Source organism: Chanos chanos, chromosome 6 (assembly GCF_902362185.1).
Source record: "Chanos chanos chromosome 6, fChaCha1.1, whole genome shotgun sequence".
In the NCBI taxonomy this organism is placed as follows: Eukaryota; Metazoa; Chordata; class Actinopteri; order Gonorynchiformes; family Chanidae; genus Chanos; species Chanos chanos.
Genome location: NC_044500.1, coordinates 21,848,552 through 21,867,209, shown reverse-complemented (window position 1 = coordinate 21,867,209; position 18,658 = coordinate 21,848,552). Strand labels below are relative to the sequence as shown.

Here is an 18,658-nt window from a genome sequence, read left to right as displayed (position 1 = left end):
CAGATGTTATCCTTGCGGAACGGAAGTCGTGTCACGTAGTGGCCACCCTTTTTCATGATGGAGTTGTCAACAACTAAAAATTTCTTGTCCTCAAATGAATATTCTTGCTTCTCATTGTAAGCTATCTCTGAGAAGTCCTGATTGAATTGTTGAACCAAAAGGTCTTCCAGTTTAGCCACAGAGATCCTACTGGACATTATTCGTTCTCGGCCATGTTCATCTGCAGGTGCAGTTCTGCTAAGAGGTCCGTTAACGAACCATCCAAGACATGTCTGCACTGCATATGGTCCATCCTCTTGACTGTTAATGACCTTCAGTGGCTCCATTGCCCCAATCAACAGATCGACACCTGCTCTAATGGAGCTTAGATGAACATCTTTCAAATAAGGCCATCCTCTTATGTCCTCCTCTGTTTGGATGTTCTCCTGGCTAACAGGAATGGTGCTTTGCATGAAGACCTCTGGAATCTCTATGAAATTATTGCTATCCAGGCTGCTTACTTCCAGTCCGCTCAATCTATAGGTTTTCACAGGTTTTTCATGGCCCATTGTTCGGACTAGGACCTCGGTTTTTCTGCCTCTAACAAGCAACTGGTCCATTAACTTCTCAGTGCAGAAAGTTGCGGAACTTCCGGGATCCAGGAACGCGTACGTTTCGATGACACGGCTACCTTTGGCTGCCTTCACTTTTACAGGTAGGATCGCTAATTTACAATCCAATGTGCGGGTCCCTCTATGTTCTGTGGACACCATAGCAATGGTGACAGGATTGCTGCTTTTAATGGCTGTGCTGCCATTGTCTCTCTTAGCTGCCATGGGTGTTCTTATGTCCCCTCCAGTGCCCTCAGGTGAAACTTTCTCCATATGTAGAACAGTGGGGTGTTTCTTGTTACAGGAATGACAGGTAAGACGCTTCTTGCGTGTTTTACTTACATGTCCTTTGATAAGACAGGCAAAGCAGAGTCCATGTTTTTTTCAGAACATCGATTTTCTCCTTGTGGGGAATCTTTAATATTAAATGGCAAGATTCCATTACATGATCTCCACTACAGAAAAGACAAGGGTTGAGAGAGGCAGCTCTGTTATTGACTGTACTGATGCTTTCTAGCTTGTTTTCTTTTTCCTTGGTGTTGGATCTTATGTTGATTTCAGTGTTGGCAACAACGGGTCTTACAGCAGTGACAAAACTTTTCTTACAGCTGGATTTCAAGTGAAGCAGTTCTGTTCTGGATTTTATTATTTTCGTGCTCCCAGCCGGATCTTGGATGTCCCCGAAGACAGGATCTTGAATAATCTTAGCCTGTCTTTCTATAAACTTAACCAGATCATGGAACCTGGGTCTTTGCTGTGTTCGTTCTAGTATGTCATATACCGCTGATCTCCATTTTTCTCTAAGTTTATAAGGGAGCTTCAAGACAATCTGTTTCATATTGGACGGCAAGTCAAGTTCTGTCATGTACGGAAGATCCTGGGCTACGTTACAACAACTTCTGAGATAAAGGGCATAGCTGTGAAGTGCCTGTCTATCATTTGTCCGAATGGTGTTCCAATTTAATGCCTTTCCCATGTAGGCAGTAGTGATTTTGAAATCAAAGTGATGTTTAAGTAGGCGTTTTGCTTCAGCATAACCTATTTCAGCATCCATATGGAAACAGCTTCTAACCAGTTCCTTTGAGTGTCCAGAGGTGTACTGCTCCAAAAAGTACAGTCTGTCTTCATTACTGCTGGTTCTATCCTCTATGTTATGCTTAAAAGCTTGCATGAATAACAGAAAGGTAAGAGGGTTGCCATCAAACACAGGTATTTCCCTTTTTGGGAGTGAGACCTGTTTTTGTTGCATTGCAAGCAGGTCTGCTAAGTCACATTGCCTTCACATGATGGACATGAGATTATGGTTTTCCACTACTTCGTCTGTAGGAGCGTATTGTTGGGCAAGAAATTCTGTTGTTCATGAATGGTTCTCTGCAATGGTGGTTTATGTATAGTTCTCAGGTCCACAAAATCCAGAGATGATAGACCTGCATTTGTTCTGCTTAATGCAGGCAATTTTGGCTCCAGGTGCTTTTCTAAGACAGGTGGCTTGTCTTCCAAATGCCTTTCAACATATTTGTTCATTCCATCTGCAGGTTTAGAAGATCTTGTTGAACTGCATTCAGAATTTATTTCAAAATGTTCCAAAACTTTTAATTTGGCATCCGTAGCAGCAAGATCTGCATTCAGTTCCAGTGATTGCATTTTAAATTGTAACTGAACCTTTTCCATTTCCAGTGCATGTTTACTTTTGAGAACCTCAGCTCAGGCCAGCAGAGCAGCTTTGTCCGCAGCAATTTTTATATGTGCTGAAGATAAAGATGATGCACATGAACTGGTCTTTGATATTTTTGATGCCTTTGATTTGATTGAATGTTTTGATACATTTGATACGCTGTCATGTGGATCAACAAATGTGTGTAGGTCAGAGTGACATTTTAACCATGCATCAGCTTCATCGAGACATTAATTAAAGGTAACCTCATACAAGGTAACCTCATACAAAAGGTAAAGCTCATACCAGTGAAGTGTTTCATTTTCTCTCAAATCATCTGCCAACAACTTCTGAACTGACTCATGAACAAGTTTAAATTCATTCAGCACTTATTGGAACTCAACAATACTTTCTTTCACATTTTCGACACCAACATCACCTTGAATAATTGCTTTAATCTCATTCATTTTACGAGTACACACCCCAAGTTTGCCTCGGCGCGTCGCGCTGAGTGCTTTAAGGCACATCCATTTCAGCACTTTCATGTTCCTCAGTCATCATTTAATACTTTGTAGTTTTATTTCTGTGTGTGCAGCGATTTACTTCGTGTGATTTTATCCAACACTTGTTCCAATTATCGTCGATATTTCATCTGTGCATTTAGCGGTCCTGTGTTCGTTTATTGGTTCAGTATTTCAAGCATGAATCGCAAAAACTTTTTAAGTTGATTCTTTGCTTACTGAGCATTAATTGCAACAACACCAGTCTCACTTTTCAGTTCGAAATTTCAAACAATGATTTCTGTAACATAATCACTCCGTTGTGTAGATTGCTCTCTAGGCCTCATCAAACATTTCGAAACATTTGCATAATGTTTGATTGTGAACCAGGGTCAGAAAAGAACTCAGCTCTGAGCAACTTGTTCAATGCATCTGATGGGTTACTCACGATGGGTTACTTAACTTCATGTAGTGGCCTTCCAATGCCACTTCTGAGGGCGGTTAAATTCAGTCGACACGTATTCTTATTTTATGTGGGTTTATTTACAATAACAGAAGAAACAGCACAACGGGATCTCAAAAGAATTTCGTATTTGAATTTGCACGCTTGTATATACGTGGTCAAAAAACTGTTTGCCTTTACGCCCGACCTGTGCCACCTGTTATTCTGACCTATATAGAACAATTTAATAGTTCACGCTCTTTTAATGGTTACGTTAAACTAAATGGCCAGGCAAGACGTCATTTATGAATATTCACCAAAACATAAAAATTAGTTCAGTGATCATGATAATTACTCGGCATGTACCCAGCAAACACAATATTTCAAAAGTTCAAAATGGCTCCAACAGTTTGTTTGTCTGTTTTGTTGTTGTTTTAGATGCCACTGGTCTGGTTTTAAAAGCCAGGATTTACTTAAAGTTCAAAAAATAATTGTAGATTTTTGATCATTTTAAGATTAAACAGTTGAGAAAACCCATTGCATATTTTACAGCTCAAAAAAGCCAGTAGCCTTCTTAAGAATCATTATCTTAAAGAGCTATCGTTTAGTGTGTGTGTGTGTGTGTGTGTGTGTGTGTGTGTGTGTGTGTGTGTTTGTGTGTGTGTGTGCGTTTGTGTCTGTGTCTGTATGTCTGTGTGTGTGCACACACTATAATGATTGCAATTGTCACTGATTGCTCTTGTGTCTGTTAGTGTGCTAGTAGTGTGTTTAGTTGGTATGTTAGTAGTGTATTTAGGTAATGTGTTAGTGGTGTGTTTAGTGGGGATGTACAGAGAGCCCAGTATTTGTTTCTGTATTTGTTGTTGCAGCAAAATAATTTGTATTTGTATTTGTGCGAATGAAAGTGGAAATAGGTGTGACAATCCTGTTTCTGTTTTTATTACACTTCTAATTTTAGGATATGTAAGTGTTCATATGAGTGTTCCTCAGTAAACTATTATAATAATTACTACACTTAAACTATTATAATAACTATTATAAAGTATTACAATAATTATGAACACTTAAATGTAATATGGGTTTATGGTTTCTTAAACATAGCAACAAACATGTATAGCCATAAACATCACTGAAAAAAAATCATTTAAAAACTAACATTCAGTAACTAATCCACACTCAAACCAATAAACTAAACTCTAAACTAATAAATGCCAATGTGAACATTACTGCTAGAATAGCTATAAATAGCGCTCTGTTTCTGCAGTGTGGCATCTGCAACCGTATGACACACAGGCTGACTGACTGAGCGCAGTGTGTAGGTGAACTAGCTAGTAACTACACTGCCAGCTAACGTAGGCTAATCTCCTTCTCTCGGTCAAACAAACTCCGCTTCACATATTGCAGGTCCAACAGGAAAACAAAAGACAAGTAATGATATAATAAACTACCTCAGCAAATCAGTTAAGGTGGGAAAAAAAATCAAAACAAAATAGTGGCGTAGCAATGTACTATGTTTTGCCTATACTTTTAATCAGGCTGTGCTGCTCCTTTTCAGTCTATGCTCCCACTCCCCTGCTCTGTCCTATTGTCTTCCTGTCACGTCAGCACAAGCAGGCAGAGCACAAATACCCACCGCAGTCATAGTTGTGGGGAACACTAGCTTTTTTTTTCTTCCTGATAAAAAATATTTGTAAAAATATTTTTCAAAATAAATATTTGTAAAAACTCACTATGTGTGCTTTGCTGAACACCGTATTTGGATTCAGCTGCACCCCTAGTGTTTAGTTAGTGTGTTAGTAGTGTGTTTAGTTAGTGTGTTAGTAGCGTGTTAAGTTAGTATGTAAGTGGTGTGCTTAGTTAGTGTGTCAGCGGTGTGTTTAGTTGTTGTGTTAGTAGTGTGTTTAGTTAATGTGTTAGTGATGTGTCTAATTAGTATGTTAATGGTGTGTTTAGTTAGTGTGTTAGTAGTGTGTTAAGTTGGCATATTAGTGGTGTGTTTAGTTAGTATGTTAGCAGTATGTTTAATTAGTGTGTTAGCAGTGTGTTTAATTAGTGTGTTAGCAGTGTGTTTAGTTAGTGTGTTAGTAGTGTGTTTAGTTAGTGTGTTTAGTTAGTATTTTGGTGGTGTGTTTAGTTAGTGTGTTAGCAGTGTGTTTAATTAGTGTGTTAGCAGTGTGTTTAGTTAGTGTGTTAGTAGTGTGTTTAGTTAGTGTGTTAGCAGTGTGTTTAGTTAGTATTTTGGTGGTGTGTTTAATTAGTTGTGTTAGCAGTGTGTTTAGTTAGTGTGTTAGTAGTGTGTTTTGTTAGTGTGTTAGCAGTGTGTTTAGTTAGTATTTTGGTGGTGTGTTTAATTAGTGTGTTAGCAATGTGTTTAGTTAGTGTGTTAGTAGTGTGTTTAGTTAGTGTGTTAGCAGTGTGTTTAGTTAGTGTGTTAGCAGTGTGTTTAATTAGTGTGTTAGCAGTGTGTTTAGTTAGTGTGTTAGTAGTGTGTTTAGTTAGTGTGTTAGCAGTGTGTTTAGTTAGTGTGTTAGTAGTGTGTTTAATTAGTGTGTTAGTAGTGTGTTTAGTTAGTGTGTTAGCAGTGTGTTTAGTTAGTATTTTGGTGGTGTGTTTAATTAGTGTGTTAGCAGTGTGTTTAGTTAGTGTGTTAGTAGTGTGTTTTGTTAGTGTGTTAGTAGTGTGTTTAGTTAGTATTTTGGTTGTGTGTTTAATTTGTGTGTTAGCAGTGTGTTTAGTTAGTGTGTTAGTAGTGTGTTTAATTAGTGTGTTAGTAGTGTGTTTAGTTAGTGTGTTAGTAGTGTGTTTAGTTCTTGCAGTAGTCTAAGATCTCCCAACTCCCTCCCCCCTTTTCCTGATCTGCTTCTGCCACAGGGAGGGCTCTTGGTGGGGTGTGTCATATGTCAGAAACACTCGAAATGTCAACCCCTAATGAATCCCTGGGGAAAGCTGCTTTTTGCTGGAGTTCTGGACGGATGAGGGAGAAGGCAATGGGAGGCATGCAGTCTGCCCCACTGAAAACCCTCACCTCTCTGAAGTAAAGCCAGGACCATAGAGAGACGGAGAGAAAGAGCCATAGATCTGTAATAATAGCTATAATAATTCAGTGCCTTTACTCCACATCCACTTACACCATTCACTCTCTTCCCTTTTCTTTTTTACTCTCTCCTGTCTTTCTCATCTCTTTCCTCTCTGTTTCCTCAAGCTCTGTTTCCCCATATAGATTCAGAATGGAGCAGCTTTCATGGTTTCACATCTGTCATTGTCTATGACATACACTGTCCCAGCTCTTTCAAAACAAAGACATTGTTCAAAGAAAGTTTGCCACTGAACATTTAAGCCAGATCAGGAGACGTAGCCAGAGACAGTGTTCACTGGACTGTCAAATTGGAGAGGATCAGGTTAGTCTAGTAGGACCACTACATTGGTTACAGTGCATGGGTAGTGGGTTTTCTGGCTTAGAAAAGCATGGGCAGTTAACTTCATAGCAGGGTTAGTTTGACTTGACTTGTGTGAATAGTCATTAAACCATAACCCATGCTTTACATACAGTCTCACGAGCCTCTCAGGGTCCAGACCTATAACTTTTCTGCCTTTTTTTCACTTTTGGGGGTTATTTTGCAACACTGATATGCTTAAGGCCAACAGTCTTGACACTTGTTCCCAAAGCCTTGATTAGTATTAGACTGAAGGGCACCTTACAAAACTTTAGGCCTTGCAGACCCTCTGGAAACTGGACTGGACACAAAGCGTTTGACTGAGGTTTGACCAACCCGCAAAATCTAGTCTCAAGCCCCCAGTACTGGTAGGTTTCCTTACAGCTTTATCAGAGCAGTGAATGCAGAGGGGGAAATATCTGCTTCTCTCATTTGCTATAAATAGAAGCCTGCTCCTCCATGCTCTTCCAACCTCCTAACTACACTCAGCAACCACAGAGGAACCCTGGAACAGCCACAACCTCTGACACATTACCAAAAACCTAGAGGGCAGAAACATAGGAATCCTGAAGCTTTACAGCAGAAAAAAGAGTAGGCTGGAATGGTGGCTGAACCACAGGGCACCACTGTTGTCTTTGGATGACTCTGTCTTGTTTTACAGTCTATGGAGCACCTAGCCAAATTCTTCTCCCTCCACCCGTATGAGGACTCCCACCATGTCTCTGTCGTAGGATCAGAGTGTGGATGAAGAGAGACTGGATTCATGCTGAATTCAGCATTCCTTCTCTCTTTTTGGCTCTCCAAACGAGGACAATTGTTTTTGACAGATAGACTATATTGGGTAGAAAGAGTCAAGCATCTATCTAAAAGTGAGGGGTATTAGTATGACACCGCTATGAAGGCAGACAGTGGGAAGAAAGTGTTCTATGACCCAAAGGCTTTAGATGAGTGATTTAATAGACAGTATATATCCATCATCATCATCATCATCATCATCATCATCTATGTATCTGTTTCTCTCTTCCCTCCCTCACCCATCCCTCTCTCTTTTTCACACACACACACACACACACACACACAGAAAAGGAGAGGGGAGAGAGAGAGAGAGAGAGAGAGAGAGAAAGAGAGACCGCACCCGTTTGTGTACACCCTTCAGGGCCCAGAGGCTGCTGAAAAGACAGTCAGTAAGTCAGTTAGTATGATTTCTACCACTGCAGCACATTTTAAAACATGCTCTTAAAATCATGGGCTTGCGTTTCTCCAGAGCTTTCCCCCCAAATGTACTATATCCACATTTTTGGGTCGATGGAAAAGGAAACACAAAACCTTATTTTCAATTTCTGCTTTCAGTCTTCTGTCTCTTAGCAATCAGGTGCTAGATTACTGTGAGCTCATTTTTCAATTTTCCTATCATAAATGTGTAATGTGGCTATTGTCTCAATGCCAAGAGTTTTTAAAGGTGGTTTGCCTAGTAAAATAAACATCTCATGCCTCGTTCTGAGGCAAATGGAAAGCGACATGGAGCTGTGTTTTGCCATGTATAGATCTTTCACTCAGTAACTACCATGAACGGGTCAGTCGTTGAAAGGAAATATTTTTCTTAGAGTGCTGCTAAGTGAACATTTTTGTTTGAGGGTACCGAGGTCTATGTAACCCTCAGCTACTCTCCTCTCTTTCCTTAAATGCACCAGGCTTTTCACGCAAAACGGCCTTGTCCATGAAGCAGATCCCTGGTCAAACCACCATGCAATGTTTCCCACTTTGGTGCCTCAGAGCTCTAATGGTTTAGGCTCACTGGTGTCCAACTTCTGTCACGCTAGCATTAGAGGAATAAAGCAGAGTAGTCCAGTATTTATTAATATCTTATTCCCTACTACACTGTAAAATATTTGACAAAGCTCAAGGGGCACTTTTTTAAGATGTAACATCTCTGTTCATTTTGAGCTCCCAGCCCCTGTTTTCCTGTCGTTTATTTTTCCTTTGTTCTTTTCTGTTGCTTCTGCCAGGGCTTGAGCTCTCTGGCTCCAGTGCCCATCTCTGATTGGCATCAGGTTATTCTCAGATAACCGCCCTCTTCTCCGACAATAATCCCACAATGTTATTGGTAATATGTTGAGATCAAGGCTTTGAACCGGTTCAAGGAACTCAAACGAAAACCAGAAACAATCGATATTTCGCTAGGAACAAAAACAAAACCAGAAATGTTATATTTTTTAATATTCTGGAATAGAAACATTTACTTGAAATAACGGTAATCCGTTATTAATGTTATATTTTTCATTCTTTTATTTATTACAACAAATTAAAATATGTTCTGCTCGCTATAATTTTGGTGCAGAGTTTACTTCCTGTCTTCCTCTGAACGTCACTCACGTCTTCAGATAGCAGACATAAATTTGCCAGCGACACACGGTGATATAGCGTGGAAGTGAAATGTGGTGTGATCTCCCTGTTTGCAACCAGAGGAAGTAAATATGCTATGCATCTTATAAAATGGTCTTAGACATTGACTTCATCAATATTTGATAGATAGACTACCATGTAAAGAAAACTAATGTTCGAAATAGCTAGCTAGCTCCAGTTAGGCTAAACATAATGTGCATAGTTGGAGACAGCTATACTGTTATACTGTTTTGACCATAGAATGTTACTGTACCTGGTGTAAGTCTCAAGAGGTTTTAAAAAGGTGACTTCGTGAGATATATGTTATTGTCGGTTGGACCTCTACTTGTACTCCAGGTTGATTCGGAGTGTTCCTGTGAATAAAATAAGAAGTTTATCATTATTCATGACAACCTGTCAATGAAACTACATGGTGTCAGAAGCAGGATATCTCCCGGTGTGACCGGGTTTCTCGGAAAACTCATCTGAGCCGGTAAGAACAGTAAAACAGTTACCGCTCTGTCAAGCCCACATGAAATTGGCAGATGGATTCAGACGTCCAGACCCTCTAGTTTCTGATGGAAATGTGGCAAACTGGTGCAAATTTGAATGTGAATATGAAATATTCATTGCTGCTGCACACAATGATAAACCTGCCAAAACCATAGCCTATACTCCTCAATCTTGCAGGACCCGAGGCTATAGAGAGAGAGCTGTCATTCACTTATACACCTGGGTCGGTGGACGAGATCATCATGCTGGTGGAGTCCAGAGAGGATCCTGAATGCCTGTAAAAGAAATTCAAAGAGATATGTGACCCAGAGACCAATGTAATAATGCAGAGGCATAACTTCAATACCAGATATCAAAAACCTGGTGAAGCTATTGAGGCATATGTGATTACATTTAGGAACCAAGCTAAAACCTGTAGCTTCGGTGCATTACAAGATGTGCTCATACGAGACAGATTGGTTTGTGGCATTAGCAGAGACAGTGTCAGACGTGCCTTGCTTAAAGAGACTGACCTCACACTTGGTAAAGCTATATGCATTTGCCAAATAAGTGAACTCACTAAACAACACAGTAAAGCCCTCTCTGCACCAAAACACGGGACAACTGCTGCCAGTGTAGATGCTGTGCAAATAAAATGAAGCAGCAAATTCAAGGGTAAAATGAAACACATGACAAATCAGAAAATCCAGCAACAACAATTACAAGCTGCAAAAATTGTGGAGGCACCCACCCAGCCAAATGGGAATAATGTCCAGCTTTTGGACAACATTCTCACAACTGTAAGAAGCACAACCACTTCAAAAAGCAATGCAGATCTGCAAGACTGAGCAAATCAAGCAGACAGGTGAATCAGCTGTCAGCTGAAACAGATTCAGACAGTAATGACACAATTACCATTGAAGATCTGTCATTATATGACGACAATGACATAAAAGAAGGACATTGCTTTGTAACAGTTAATGACAAAACTCTTAAACTGAAAGTAGACGCAGGGGCCAAATGTAAAGTTATTTCCCTAGACACATACAAAGTCATTAGGTCATTAAGCACACTGAAACATTGTACTGGCCACATAAACAAGTTAGACTTGTTGCTTTTGGCGGAGCTATGATCAAACTGTTTGGCGCAATAACTCTACATTGCAAGCTAAGCGAGCAGCCATACAACCTGCAATTTCAAGTTGTGATTGAAAGTGTACAATCCATTCTAGGCCTGCAGGATAGCCTAAGGATGAAACTGGTTAACTTTAGCCGAGGGGTACACCACATAAAAACTGTTAAAGATCAAACTCTATCGCAGAGAGTGTTTCAGGAATATGCAGATCTGTTCAGAGATGACATTGGCGACTTACCTGCGACTTACTCGATGAAAGTAAATCCAAGTGTGACACCAGTTGTTAACCCCTCATGGTGCGTCCCTGCAGCAATGTAGGAAAAGATGAAACAAGAGCTTCAGAGAATGCAAGCTCTAGGAGTGATCAAGCCTGTGGATAAGCCCACAGAATGGGTCTCCAACATGGTTGCCACGCATAAAAAAGAGACTGATGACGTGTGCATAGAGCCAAGAGCATAGAGCCAAGAGACTTAAACAAGGCATTAATGTGCTCTCACCATCCCATGCGCATGATGGAAGAGCTAGCAGCACAGATGTCAAGTGCTACTATCTTCTCCGTCCTCGATGCTAAAAGCACCTTCTGGCAAATCAAGCTGGATGACGCCTCATCTCTCTGCACAACATTACACCTTACAATTCCTGAAAATGCCATTTGGAATTAACAGTTCCAGTGAAGTTTTCGAAAGAGCGATGGAACAAATATTTGCTGGATATCCATGCGCATAATTGTGAACGACATAATCATTGGTGGCAAAGGAATTGAGGAGCATGACAAGAACCTAAAAAAAGTGTTGTATTACCAGACAGGTAAAGCTCAGACTCAACCCAAAAAAGTGCAAGTTCAGGCTCAAGGAGGTGAGCTATGTGGGACACATATTCACAGACAAAGGGCTTAAAGTGGATCTAACAAAAATCACAGTAATTATTGAATTTCCAGAGGACAAGACAGCACTCCAACATTTCCTTGGGATGATTAATTACCTAGGCAAATTCATCCCAAACATAAGTGAACTGTCAACACCACTACGCCAACTGTTGGACAAAGATGTGGTTTGGAGCTGGATGCAACATCAATAGGATGCTTTTGACAAACTCAAAACATGTCAGCAGCCCACCTGTGCTTCACTATTATGACGTAAAAAAAAAACAGTGACTCTCACCTGTGACGCATCCCAGCATGGTCTAGGAGCTGCCTGCCTCCAGCATGGCAAACCTGTGGCATATGCATCACACATGCTGACCCAAACAGAGACAAGGTACGCACAAATAGAGAAAGAGTTACTAGCAGTGGTTTTCACCTTATGACTACATCTATGGCAAACCAGTTGTAATTGAAACCAACCACCAGCTTTTGGTCACTATCCACAACAAGCCCTTCCATACAGTCCTAGCACACCTCCAATGCATGATGTTAAGACTGCAAAAATTGAACTTGACTCTCATCTACAAAAAGGGAAAACACCTCTACCTGGCCAATAGCCTTTCACGCACACCAAGGCGTGATGTCTGCCCCCAAAAAGAGGAACAGCAAGAGTTTGAGGTAATGACGGTTCAGCTGATATCTCCGCAGCGGTTTGAAGAACTCCGCGAGCACAGAGCTGCAGATGCCACCCTCCAGACACTCACCTGCTTCATTCAGAATGGATGGCCAAGATGTGTATGCAGTGTACCTGTAGAGGTGAGACCATTTTTTAGTTTCCGTGAGGAGCTCACTGTTGAACACAACATCATCATGAAAGGAAGTAGAGCGGTTATTCCCACATCGCTGTATTCTGAATATTTGAAAGCATTACACAAGGGACACCCAGGTGTGGAACCTACAAAGAGAAGGGCAGGGGAAGTGTATTCTGGCCATCAGTAAATGTTAACATTGAGAGTGCCATTCAGGTTATGCAGTATCAGTAACAGCCTTAAGCCCCACCAACAAAAAGAACCACTAAAATTACACGCAGTTCCTCATCTGCCCTGTTCTGTTGTTGCCACAGACATATTTGAATGGAACAGCCACCATTATCTTGTGCTTGTGGACTCATACTCGGGATGGTTGGAAATTGACCAGCTCAGCAGCTTATCACCCCTATGCGTGATTAATAAGTTAAAACACCACTTCTCAGTCCACGGCATATCCCAGAAATTGTACTTAGGTAATGGCACTCAGTATGCAAGTCAAACCCTCTGTGACTTTGCCAGATCTTGGGACTTCCTACATGTGACAAACAATCCTGAGTAATCGCAATCCAACAGTCTCAGTGAAAGAGCTGTGAGGAGCATGAAAAAATTGTTAGAGACGACAAAAAGAGATGGGACAGACTTCTATCTGAACCTGCTAAACATATGGAGCATGCCCAAGACAAGATCCTGGGTTCACGCACACAAAGACTAGACGGACTTGAAGAACCCTGCCCATCTGCAAACAACTGTTGAAATCAGCAGCAAAAGCAATGACCAACATTATAGCCTAGCTCACAAAGAAGCACAGAGCACAGAAACACAAAACCAGCAAGCCACTAGCTCCCCTAACACCAACCAAGTGGTAAGACTCCAAACACAAAAAAGACATGACAAATTGACAAAATGGGAGTGAAGGAGAAAGTGTGACAAGCCACGTTCATATGTGGTAGAGTCTGAAGGAAAGGAATACAGAAGCAACCAATGTCACATTCTGCCAGTGGTGGAGCCACAACCTCCAAAGCCCATCACACATGCAAATGAACCAGACTTGTCACAACACACACCTGAACCACAGGTGAACAAAACACAAATTACTGAAAAGCCTGACAACACTGAACATATGCTATCAGGACAATGTCCAAAACTAACAAGTGCTGAAAAGACTCCCAGTACAGTGTTACAGAAGTGTGTAGAGACACAGGACAAAAACCTAGTTCAGCCTACTACTTCCACATATCTCACTAGATTTGGTAGAGTCTCTAAGCCAAATAGAAAGTACCTAAACTAGACAAGACACAAAGTGAACCTTAACATGTGAGACGAATGTGAATTGTTCCGTTTATGCTGTCATTCATTGAGCTATGAGTTTTGTTGCAGTGTGTAACTGTGTTATAGCAATGTACTTTAATTTTAAGATACCCATTTTCAGTTTCACTTTCAATTATAAGCCTGGCCAGCTGAATTGTTATTTTATAATACATAGTAACAAATTTGGGAGTATTTAGTGCAGTGGGTTTTTTTTTTATTATTATTATTATTTCTGTTTGAGAACCAAACCTAACGAAAGGGGATGTAGACTGTACTATTAAATTGTTGGCTGTACTATTAAATTGTTTTGACCCTAGAATGTTACTCTAACTGGTGTAGGTCTCGAGAGATTTTTGAAAGGTGAACTTGTGAGATATATGTTATTGTCGGTTGGATCTCTACTTGAACTCAAGGTTGACTCTGAGTGTTCCTGTGAATAAAATAAGAAGTTTATCATTTGTTCATGATTATCTGTCAATGAAACTACAATAGTCTGTTAGCAAGCTTGTTAACTGCGGTGTTAAAATGACATAGTTTCTCATTTTTTCATAAGTTTAAGGTGTAATGCAAAACCGGAAACGTTAAAATATCGATTCTGCTTGGAACGAACCGATTGAAAAAAAAAATTCTGGTTTGAAGCCCTGGTTGAGATTGTGTTTTAACTGCAAACTTATGAACATGAATAATGTCTGTCATCACTATAGCTCTCAGTCCTGTCAGTACAATCAGACTTGAGTTCAGTTGACTTAGATCATGTGGATTATCTCTTCATGCAAGAGCTGTTATGTAATACAATTAGACCCCTCTATTAACTTGTCCTGCATTAAAGAATTATTGTTCTCTTCTCCAAATTATGGGGAAAGAAACAAACTTTTAATCCTGTTGGCATCTCTCCCTCACAGAAGGTGCAAACTAATGCTTGTGAGTAATTATCTTACCGGGACCCGGGGCCAGGCTGTGATGGGTTCTGCTGTTTCTGGAAGTTATGTACTAGCTGGCCACGTAACCGCTGCCTCTCCAATGACTCTTCACAATTACACGTTACTTTTTCTCTGAGCTGTCGAGCTGAGTGCTGAACAGTGTCTTTGTAGTATTCATAGAGATCACCATTTACTACTGTATGTCTTACTGAAAAGTTTGGAACTACAACTGAAAAACTGGAGTTACCTAAATGAACAGCTTTGTGGATGATAAAAAAAAAAAAAATCATTCTGACAGTTGATGAGTACCAGTGATTATGTGGGTCATTCTGTCTGATTTACACATCTGGCACCTCAGGTTGTTCTCAGATCATTTGTTTGACATCTGGAGCAGGTAAAGTTTACCAAGAATAGTTGTCATGATGCCGTGGTGATTTCTGGTTGTGCCTGTCCCAGTTGTGTACAGTCAGACACAACCACTGACCTCGTCTCTGGTTGCGTGTGCAGTCTGTGAAAGTCATTCTGTCTTTCTTTCACTGCCTCCACCCCACGCGTTGCCAAGGCTATGTGCTTGGCTTGAGTTTTGACTTGGTTGCTTTGGGTAAATAAACATAGAGCAGAGGTGCTCTCCGGGTGCTCCAAGCCTGCTGCAGAAACAATATGCAGAACTGTTTTCTCATTAGTATTGCACTGTTATATACCCAGTAGGTCTGCGTTGTTAGACAATAATATTGGTTATTATTCTTGACTGACAGTATCTGATGTTACTGGACACAATTTACAGAGCAACACACAAGTATGGCTTAAGTATTTCTCACATCAATATTGTTTTTTTGTTTTATTGTAGCACAGGGATGACAAACAATACCCTCCATATTGATATACAAATTTTTTGTGCCACTTCTATAACATAAACAGCTCAAAGCATGCCAGCACAAAGCGATTTCAGTTTAACTGATAGCCTCTACTGATACTAGGGATGTTCATTTTTCAAATAAATTCTCAGAGAAAGTAATGACATGGTTTAATTGCCTGACTTTGATTAATCTTGTGGAATTTTTGAAATGCTAAATAAAAGCATGCAGACCCAGCAGTGTAACTGTATAAATAAATTTGATTGAGACAATCATCAGCACTTCTGTTCAATGCTGAAATGAAATTCAGCCCAGTAACTTACATACTGTTCACACATGTCGGAAAACCAGCAGTCTGAGCAGCGCACACTGCATCTGATATTCATCAGTTTGACTGAAATATTTACACTCAGCACTGCAGTGTGGAATGATTGCTGCCAGGCTGGTGTATGTATGACACTGTGAATGGAACCACCATTAATTACTGTGTATTACACAGAGAAAAAATTACACAGCAAATGACTCTCTTTACTCAGCCATTCATGTCCATGAATAATGTTTTCTTTGAGCTTTTCTTAGAACATACTTACATTTTGGAAAAAAAAAGTGATATGATTTTTATGAAATGACGTTTTATATTATGCAATTTCTAAAGGAGAAGCACGAAATAACGTCACAATAGAAATACATCTATTGCTCGCCTCCCAGGACACACAGTAACACAGAAAAAAAACTATTACCTATATATCAAGCATATTATCTACAGTAACACAGTTCTCATTTACATATCACCAAGAGTAACCCAGTTCTCATTCACATATTGCCCAAAGTAATACAGCGCTCATTTACATATTACCTACAGTAACACAGCTGTCATTTACATATCACCCACAGTAAGACATTTCTCATTTACATATTACCCACAGTAACATAGTAACCAGCTCTCATTTACATATCACACACATTAACACAGATCTCATTTAAATATTACTCACAGTAACATAGTAACACAGCACTCGTTTACATATCACCCACAGTAACACAGCTCTCATTTACATATCACACACAGTAACAGTTCTCATGTTCTCATTTACATATTACCCACAGTAACATAGTAACACAGTTCTCATTTACATATTATCTGCTGTAACACAGTAACACAGTTCTCACATATCACACACAGTAATACAGTGCTCATTTACCGTTTACATATCACATGTAGTAATACCCAACCCTGAGACCTTGTGAAGCACACGTTGGTGATATCATGTGCACAGATGTTCAGAAGAATTATTTTTGTATTTGATTCACTGAAATTGTTTATGAGAATAAGTCAGAGTATTGTCAGGAACAACTGCATGGACTCAGTGTTCTCTGTGTAGCTTTACTTCAAACTCTGTTCTCTATGTGGCCTTATTTAAAACCTGATTCTCTATGTTCTCTGTGTGGTTTGTTAAACTCAGTTCTCTATGTTCTCTGGGTGGTTTGTTAGACACAGTTCTTTATGTTCTCTGGCTGGTTTGTTAAACTCAGTTCTAGATGTTCTCTATGTGGTTTATTAAACTGAGTTCTGTATGTTCCCTGTGTGGTTTATTAAGCTCAGTTTCCGATGTCCTTTGTTCTGTGTATCACAGGTTACTGCCACGGATGCGGATGGTGGCTCATTCGGCTCTGTCACCTACTCACTGGGCTCTGGGATCAGCAGCCTGACCCCTCCTCAGTTTACCATCGGCAAAGACAGTGGACGGATCTGCACCAGCATGGTGTTGGACCGTGACAAAGGACCAGTTAGTTATGACTTCACTGTGACCGCCGTGGACGGGGTGGGTGTTTGAGTGACTGTTACTTTACTGTTAACCTAACTGCAGTAGACAGTAACCTCTGAAGAGATGTGAGAGTGCTGGTAGGGACTGCACAGAGACAATATCCATTTACATCTAAACAGGCTGTGAAAGAGGGGAAACAGGAGAGTGCCCTGTATTGTAACTGTACACTTAAAGACAATTAAAGTAATCACAGCTGAAGGACCCTTAAAGAGCTTTAGCCAGTAATATTTAATAAGCTGGAGACTTGCCCTGCACAGGCCTCCATGTCCAGAATGTGAGCGCTGTGATGTGATTGGCTCTTAAACTGAGACAGGCAGTGAGACAGGCAGTTAGATAGACAGTTAGACAGGCTTCTCTGCTGTGGCAGGTCTGCTGCCTCCTGCTGCCGTCTCCAGGGAAATGATCAGTCTACAGCTCTTCACCATAATAAGAGAAAAGTTCCAGTTTGTTTTTTTTTCACAGTCAAGTTCTTAAACTAAAACAGGTCTAGTGTTGGAGATTTGTTGCATTCTGCTTGCTTTAATAACTGAGTTTCAAGACACTAACAGCATCTGCAGCTGAAAACTCTAGAGGTATATGAGGCACGGTTTGGCTGGTTTATTTTTTGGCCTCAAACATCCTAATTGTTTCCAGCTATGAGGACACTGGTCACTGGTGTTAGCATCTTACAACTCAGACATCACAGTCTGAGGGATGTGACAAACCCACACAGTCAGAGGGCCTGCTGATGAGACTCTTAAGAACTGAATGTTGAAAAATCAAAAAGGACGAGCCTGCCTTTTAAGGAAATGTTAAGAAACCGTTGCTTTATGTGGTTTTGTGTAACTGTCAACTGTTAAATCATACTAAAAAAGTACCATCTATGGCATTGATGATGCAGAGGTTGTGTGTGGCACATTAGGAGCCTTGCAGAGGTTCTATGTACAGTTTGGCGTGACCTCCAAACTTCACCCCAAAACTGAAGCTTCATGGAGCTCTGTGGAGATACCACAGACATCACAAGGATAATGACTGGTTACTAACAAGAGTGAAACTAGCCAACCCTGTACATTCACAATTAATTTTCTTCAACTTTCTCAGTGGTCATGCATCAGCATTACAGCAGACAGCTCCAATGTTTTAGAGAATGCCTTGATTATCTATAGAGCTTTAGATTAAAATAAACAGTGTGGATGGGGCCTGTGTGTGTTCTCAGGGTGGACTGAACTCAATAGCCTATGTGAGAGTGGACTTGGTGGACATCAATGACAACACTCCGACCTTCTACCCCCTGACCTATGCCGTCAGCCTGAGTACCCAGAGTGCCCCAGGAACCTCCGTTGTCAGGGTGAAAGCGCATGACCCAGACAGTGGGGGGAATGGCCGCGTGACATACCGTACGGTCTCAGGAGGGAGCTCCCCGTTTTTCACTCTGAACAAAGACACAGGTGGGAGCATCTCCATGGCAACAG

At 40.6% G+C, this 18,658-nt stretch overlaps 1 protein-coding gene across 1 annotated transcript in view; it reads left to right on the top strand.

The window, feature by feature from the left end:
* Window positions 1–18,658, top strand: part of dchs1a (dachsous cadherin-related 1a) — a 99,593-nt gene that overhangs the window by 59,939 nt on the left and 20,996 nt on the right. The window contains exons 2-3 of the mRNA XM_030778156.1: window positions 17,016–17,204; window positions 18,403–18,634. Coding sequence (XP_030634016.1) covers window positions 17,016–17,204; window positions 18,403–18,634 — 421 coding nt within the window. The remainder of the gene's footprint in view (window positions 1–17,015; window positions 17,205–18,402; window positions 18,635–18,658) is intronic.